Raw genomic sequence first — 7,140 nt, forward strand, 5'->3', positions numbered from 1 at the left:
TAGAAAGAAGAAGGAGATGAATTTCAAAAAAACCTTTTAAATCCATCTTATTTGAAAACTCACTTTGACGATAAAAACAGCTTGAAACATCACGTTACAGTTTGTTTTTTTGAGGTTATATTTGATTTCAAAAGTAACGTTTCCGACAGATTTGGGATGAAAATTAGCGTGGTAGGTGGGAGTGGAGGACACTTGGCAGAATATGATTGGACCACGAAAAGTCACGGGGAATCTCGCAAAATCACGTGTACGTGAGATTTGAAGGGCTATTTTGAGAAATGCAAATCTCACGTGCTATTTTCCATTTCCTTTCTCCTAAATTGGGCTATTTTGGTAATTTGCTCTTGTTCTTTTCATGTTTCGTTCTCAACCAAAACTATATAGTACACGGACTTCTTTTGCTATTGGAATATAAAAAACCATAATGCTTTCTGCTTTATTTCCATACAAAGTGGACAAAAAATTAATTCATGGGGCATTCCGAGAATTGAACTCGGGACCTCTCTCGCACCCTAAGCGAGAATCATACCACTAGACCAAATGCCCGAAGATGTAATAGATTTAAACCAGTTCCCATAAATTGTTATATCTACAAATGATCTCTTTTGCTACTTCATAGACTGAAACGAGGACAGATGAATAGATTTTTGTTTACAAGGACGTATCATTATTCATTTATTTTAACAAACTTACCTAATTGCAACCCAAACCCATCAATGTCTTACTTTGTAACACCCAGTCAGCTTTAACTAAACGTTGCAAAACGGGTCAGTATCAATTTAAAACGAGTTTTAACCAAAAATATGTTTGGGTTGAAACTGGCCATCTTAGAAAAGCCTCAAAATTTGGTTTGTAAACTATTGAAATAGATGCCCCGAAAGTGCTAGATGTAGTAGTAAGGTACTTCCCTCTATCCTAGACGTGAAAGGTTCAAATCCTGCAAGGAGCAGGCTTTGGTGGTTCAAGAAAGAGAAGTATTGAAATAGATTGAGATTCACATATGTTATATGTCTCATATTTCCTTGATTGATGAATATATTCCCATTGAAAAACATTAACACAATAAGATATTCATCCAAAAGGAAGCCTTGAAACAGTAGTATAACTCTGTCTGGCTTCAAATTGTGTTCTTTTATTAAATAAAAAGGGTTTACAAGAGTACTCACTAGCAAAGTGATGAACTTGTTTGCTGCTTATTTCTATGTTAAATGATAAAATAATAACTTACTCATAAATAACACCCTATATAAGTTCAAATCATATGCTCCTGTCTTATCTAACAGATTACCACCAACAAAACGAAATCATATGGCAAACGCTTCACCTTTATGTTGCAGTTAATCAAGAACTAACCAAACCAACCCGTGTTAACAAGACGATCAACATCTAGTGATGATACTTTTGACCTTTAAGAATAGTCCAAGCTCTATAAAGTTGCTCAACAAGCACAACCAATGCAATCTCATGATTAAGCACCAAAGATGACAACTTTAACTTCACATTAGCTCTCTCCCTTAACTTCATCCCATGCCCGTATGCGCCTCCAATGCAAAACACCAACCTCGAACCACTCGCTTTGCTTCCAACGTCCCCGATCATATCCGCCACTTCTTCTGACCTCATATCCACCCCATTCTCATCCAACATCACCACCCAGTCATCTTGTTTGATAAAATTCATGAAACCCGTCTCTTCGTTTTCGATCTGGACCCTCGGTTCGGTTGAATTCTTGGGGTTTGATCGGATTCGAAGGTCATGCACCGGGCAGTAAGGTTTGAGCTTGTCCATGTAGTCCTTGAGTATTAATTGGACTCCTGGTGATCGGGTTTTTCCGACTGTTAGGATGTGGATTGGGAGTGGTTTTACGGATTGACCCGCGTATTTCGAACCTCTAGTTTTAGCTCCCGAATTAAGAACTCGGTTGTTGTTCATGTTGATCGTGTTCATGATACACATACCCATTCCCTATTTACCTTATCCGCAAAATAAACAGGCTAAAACATTAATTTTCTTGTAGGCATTTCGTCGAACATATGGTGTGCAGATAGCAAAAACTTACAGAATAGATTATCTATTCATCTACAACAGTACAATACCTTCAAATGGGTTTGGCTTCCGATAGGATGATCTATTCAGTTACCTGAATGAAACTTCTAACAAAATCACAAACAAATGCGCAGTTGCAAGATCGATATATATTCTTTGGCAGTAATCTGGTGGGGGGATATTTTGGGTAACTTACGGAAGCCCGTTTGGGTAGTTATAGTAGTGGGCCTATTTATTCAAGTAAGCAAATAAATGGGCTGTGGGTTGTGTCTGGTTTGGTCAGGAAGTGGGTACAAAGCCCACTAGAAACTAGAAAAAATAAATAGTAAATAAATAATGTGGTAATGTGAACTGTGAAGGGTTAGAAGTTAGAACAATCAATGAAAGTTCCAAGTAACTTTAAAGTTTAGACTATAAAGATAAGAAAAATTGAGTGACTTTAATTGAATAAGTCAGGGGTGTTCTTCGGGTTCCGGGTTTTTCAGGTTTCAAAGTTTTAAATCTTGACCCGAAACCCAACCCGAATCTCTCATGGGTTTTTCGGGTTCGCATTTTTTCGGGTTGGGGTAATCGGGTTTCGAGTATCCTATAAAAAAAGAAAAAACAAAAAAAAATAAAAATACAATGCTAAAATTAAAACAACATATTATTATTTGATTGTAAGCAGATAATCAAATAATAAACCAACATAACTTGATAAAACAATCCAAGAGAAGAATAAAACTAACTCGAACCATAATCGTCTTCAAAAAGCGTGATTTAGTTGTTTGATTACGATTACCGTTAGTAATAAACAGAAAAAATAAATTAACAATAAACAGTCGATCATAAACAGAAAACATAAATTAACAATAAACAGTCGATCTATAATAGTTGTAAGGACAACAATCGATTATGACCGGATTTGATAAAATTAGTTGCTAAAACTAAGGCTATTATACCTAAAAATATATTTAATTACAAAACTAAAAGTTTATTTCGGGTTTACGGGTTGACCCGAAACTTATAAATCAAACCCGAGAACCAACCCGAATTACTTCGGTTCGATCAGGTTCAGGTTAGTCTTTTCTTGGGTTCGGGTTTTTCGGGTCGGGTACGTGTTTTCTCGAGTTGGGTTTCGGGTAAAAGTGACATCCCTAGAACAAGTAATACATGTGGTTACTTGTCAATACATAGAGGTGATTTGTAAACAAGCTGGGTGGTTGGAATGCTACTCGGATAGGATGGAAATAGCTCAAAACTAACTTTTATTACTTTTACGTGTATACATGGACATGGTATATTATGTGTAAATAATCTCATAATCTGTCCAATAAGTTCAAAGGGAAAAGACAAACACATCAATTAGACTCTGTCATTTTCTTACGATGGTGGTAGAACCTTTTTGTGGTACAATTTTGAATTCATTTTATAAATTCATTTCATAACCTTGCTTGATTGCCGGTCAAGATAAAGCATTTGTTTAATTCTTTAAAATAGTATGGTCTCGGAAATTTTCCTTTTGGAATCGTTCACCAGCTCCGACCTTGTATTCGTTAGTCAAAAAAATCATAAACGTCAATACTTTCTAGATAAATTAGTGAGGGATAGATTTTAGTTATAGTATTATATATGATTTTACAGATAACGAAAAAAAAAACCATATAACAATCTAATATTAATCAAGTTCTTCATATGTTCTATCAATAATATCGCACAAGTTTTAATTGCTGTTTTAATCTTTTGAAGTAATATACGATACTTATCAAGTTAACAGGTTCATTTCACTATATGATGTGTTAGATAACTTTATTATTTTTTTAACGTTGATGTGGAAATATACGACCTCTTAAATAATAATATTTAATACGTGCTGCCCAAGTTTATATTTTATAGGGGGTTTGTTAGTGATTTTGTCATGGCCGTGGCGGCAAAGAAACACGACCAACGTAGACTGTTAGATCAATAACAATCAAACGGCCGAAAGCAAACCCTTGAGTAGCAAGTCAAGAGCTAGTGATCTTAATCTGGGGTATATGATATAATGCACCCGATACTCCCTTCAAAACCATCTTCTTGGCATTTGTTTCTCAGTTTTGTCATCGTAGAAATCCAAGGTTTGAGTGTACACTTTTTTGTAATATAATAAACTATATATTATTAGTAATAGTATTAATTATAAACTATGAATATCTATTATTACCTGTTTGTTTTGTGTATTATTTTGTTGATCTTGATCATCTGCTCTATTTGATAACATAATAATAACATAATAATCTTGATCATGTCTTGTACTTTCAGAGCAAGCTCAGTTTAATCATGGGTAAGGAAAAGGTTCATATTAACATCGTGGTCATCGGTCATGTTGACTCTGGAAAGTCAACCACGACCGGACACTTGATATACAAACTTGGTGGCATCGATAAGCGTGTCATCGAGCGGTTCGAAAAGGAAGCTGCTGAGATGAACAAACGCTCATTTAAATACGCTTGGGTGCTAGACAAACTCAAAGCCGAACGTGAACGCGGTATCACCATCGATATCGCCTTATGGAAGTTCGAAACCACTAAATATTATTGCACGGTCATTGACGCACCCGGTCATCGTGATTTCATCAAAAACATGATTACCGGGACATCACAAGCCGATTGTGCTGTCCTTATTATCGACTCGACTACTGGTGGTTTCGAAGCGGGTATTTCTAAAGACGGACAGACTCGTGAACACGCTTTGCTCGCGTTTACTCTTGGTGTTAGGCAAATGATATGTTGTTGTAACAAAATGGATGCTACAACTCCTAAATATTCCAAGTCTAGGTACGATGAAATCGTTAAGGAAGTGTCGTCTTACCTTAAAAAAGTCGGGTACAACCCCGACAAAATCCCCTTCGTCCCAATCTCCGGGTTTGAAGGGGATAATATGATTGAGAGGTCAACAAATCTAGATTGGTATAAAGGACCAACATTGCTTGAGGCACTTGACAATGTGAGTGAACCGAAGCGCCCTACGGATAAGCCCCTTCGTCTCCCGCTTCAGGATGTGTACAAGATTGGTGGGATTGGGACTGTGCCAGTGGGACGGGTTGAGACGGGTGTTATAAAGCCCGGTATGGTGGTGACTTTTGGCCCGACCGGGCTTACCACTGAAGTGAAATCAGTGGAAATGCATCATGAAGCGCTTCAAGAAGCGCTTCCTGGTGATAATGTCGGGTTTAATGTTAAAAACGTTGCGGTTAAGGATCTTAAACGCGGATATGTTGCTTCTAACTCTAAAGATGATCCGGCTAAGGGGGCTGCGGGTTTCACTTCCCAGGTTATTATTATGAACCACCCGGGACAGATTGGGAACGGGTATGCACCCGTGCTCGATTGCCACACTTCTCATATTGCGGTTAAGTTTGCTGAGTTGATGACCAAGATTGATAGGCGGTCGGGTAAAGAGCTCGAGAAGGAGCCAAAGTTTTTGAAAAATGGTGATGCGGGCATTGTGAAGATGGTTCCAACCAAACCTATGGTGGTTGAGACGTTTTCTGAGTACCCGCCTTTGGGGCGGTTTGCTGTGAGGGATATGCGACAGACGGTTGCGGTTGGTGTGATCAAGAGTGTGGACAAGAAGGACCCAACGGGTGCGAAGATAACCAAGGCTGCAGCTAAGAAGAAATGAACCGCTATGATAATGAGTTTTGGATTTGGTGTGAACTTTGTTATCGTGTTATGTTTTTTTATGTTTTGTGTTTGTGCTTGCTGCTATTGTTTATTGTTGTTCCTAGGAATGGTGGTTCTGTTGCGTTTCCATGTTGGTGATCATACATGGGTGCTTGATAGACGGTGGCACAAGCTAAGTTATATGTTTTCGTTGGCATGGAATGTTTGTGTTTGTTTATAAACTTGATGAATAAGATTTTTATATTTGTGTATATGTCTTGCAAAGTGGGTGGGTTTACAAGGATTGAGCGGAATGAGTTAAAACGAGTCATTTAAAAAATATATTTTAAACAATGGGATTTTAATAACTTTAAACAAGTAAATTGATTTTAATCTTTTAAGTATGACTGAGGTGAATTACATGTCACTAAGGAAGATCCCATTTCACGCATAATCTATGATGATTATGCGTATGAATTATTCTTGATAATAAAAATGAAAGCTCATAGTAAAATTGGTCACGTTATCAATATATGAAACCTGATTTTAGAGACCGGTTTTTATGTTATTTGTTAGATGTTTTAATGTTTTCATAAAAGGCCATGTGTTAACTATGTCGTATTTTATTTTCCCTCATAGAAAACGACATTTGCTATTTAAATATTTTATTTTGAATCAAGAGAGACGATCCATTGTAGTATTTAACCATGCGATGCCATTAATGCTATGGCCCAAAATATACTTATTATGTTCCTTTAATGGGCAAGGTCACAAGGGTTACTTTGTGGGCCTCTCTCTCCCAATCCTTCAAAATCTTTTCCCATATTCTTGTATTAACAAGAATAAACATAACTATTTTATTTTTTATAATCATATTAATCTACTATTATAATAAACAAAAATGTTGGTTGAACCACAAACCCCTTAGTTGGTCTAATAGTTTGTCAAGTGGCACTCTCATGTTTAACCTATAATTTCTAATTAAATTTATTATTTTTAAACTAAAATTTAATTAAGATTTAAAACATTCCTTATCTAGCCCTACCATTATCCCATCTAATCCTTATATAGCTTTATTGTGGATTACAACTAAAGAAGTTTGATTTATATTATAAAGTCATGTTCATTAAACCACCCTTTTTATTGATTATGATTGCCCAAATAACTTATTTACTTTTCTCATAAACATGAAGTATATTGATTCTTGGTTTATATTTTGTTCCAAGTTGCGTGCAATAAATCCGATTTGTCAATGATAAATTTGGATGTTACTATGATAAAAACATGATCAGAAACATTAGCGAGTTAGATAGAAACCAATTGATCAGATTATTCTAGGTTATTTTGAACAAAAACCCTTAGTTGCAAGATAAAAAACATAAGCGGGTTGGGTAGAAGGTCAAAGTGACTAATTTCGTATGGACCTGTTGGAACCGGAACACTCCTTGTCCAGCATTTTGATTAGCAATAT

At 36.2% G+C, this 7,140-nt stretch overlaps 1 protein-coding gene, 1 non-coding gene and 1 pseudogene across 3 annotated transcripts; 1 reads left to right on the top strand and 2 right to left on the bottom strand.

The window, feature by feature from the left end:
* Positions 1–472: 472 nt before the first annotated feature.
* Positions 473–546, bottom strand: TRNAP-AGG (transfer RNA proline (anticodon AGG)). The gene has a single exon. It is a non-coding gene; the product is annotated as a tRNA-Pro (tRNA).
* Positions 547–1,240: 694 nt separating this feature from the next.
* Positions 1,241–1,962, bottom strand: LOC143581040 (putative RNA methyltransferase At5g10620). Its single transcript, XM_077063916.1, has one exon. It carries the CDS (start codon positions 1,960–1,962, stop codon positions 1,387–1,389), a length of 576 nt encoding a protein of 191 aa, XP_076920031.1. The 3' UTR covers positions 1,241–1,386.
* Positions 1,963–4,098: 2,136 nt separating this feature from the next.
* On the top strand, positions 4,099–5,781 carry LOC143581028 (elongation factor 1-alpha pseudogene; annotated as a pseudogene). Its single transcript, XR_013143761.1, has 2 exons — positions 4,099–4,142; positions 4,327–5,781. The product of XR_013143761.1 is annotated as an elongation factor 1-alpha pseudogene (transcript).
* The last annotated feature ends 1,359 nt before the right edge of the window (positions 5,782–7,140 follow it).

This window comes from Bidens hawaiensis, unplaced genomic scaffold (assembly GCF_021521415.1).
Source record: "Bidens hawaiensis isolate Kalapana, Puna unplaced genomic scaffold, B.hawaiensis_p1.1 tig00030794_1, whole genome shotgun sequence".
Lineage (NCBI taxonomy): Eukaryota > Viridiplantae > Streptophyta > Magnoliopsida > Asterales > Asteraceae > Bidens > Bidens hawaiensis.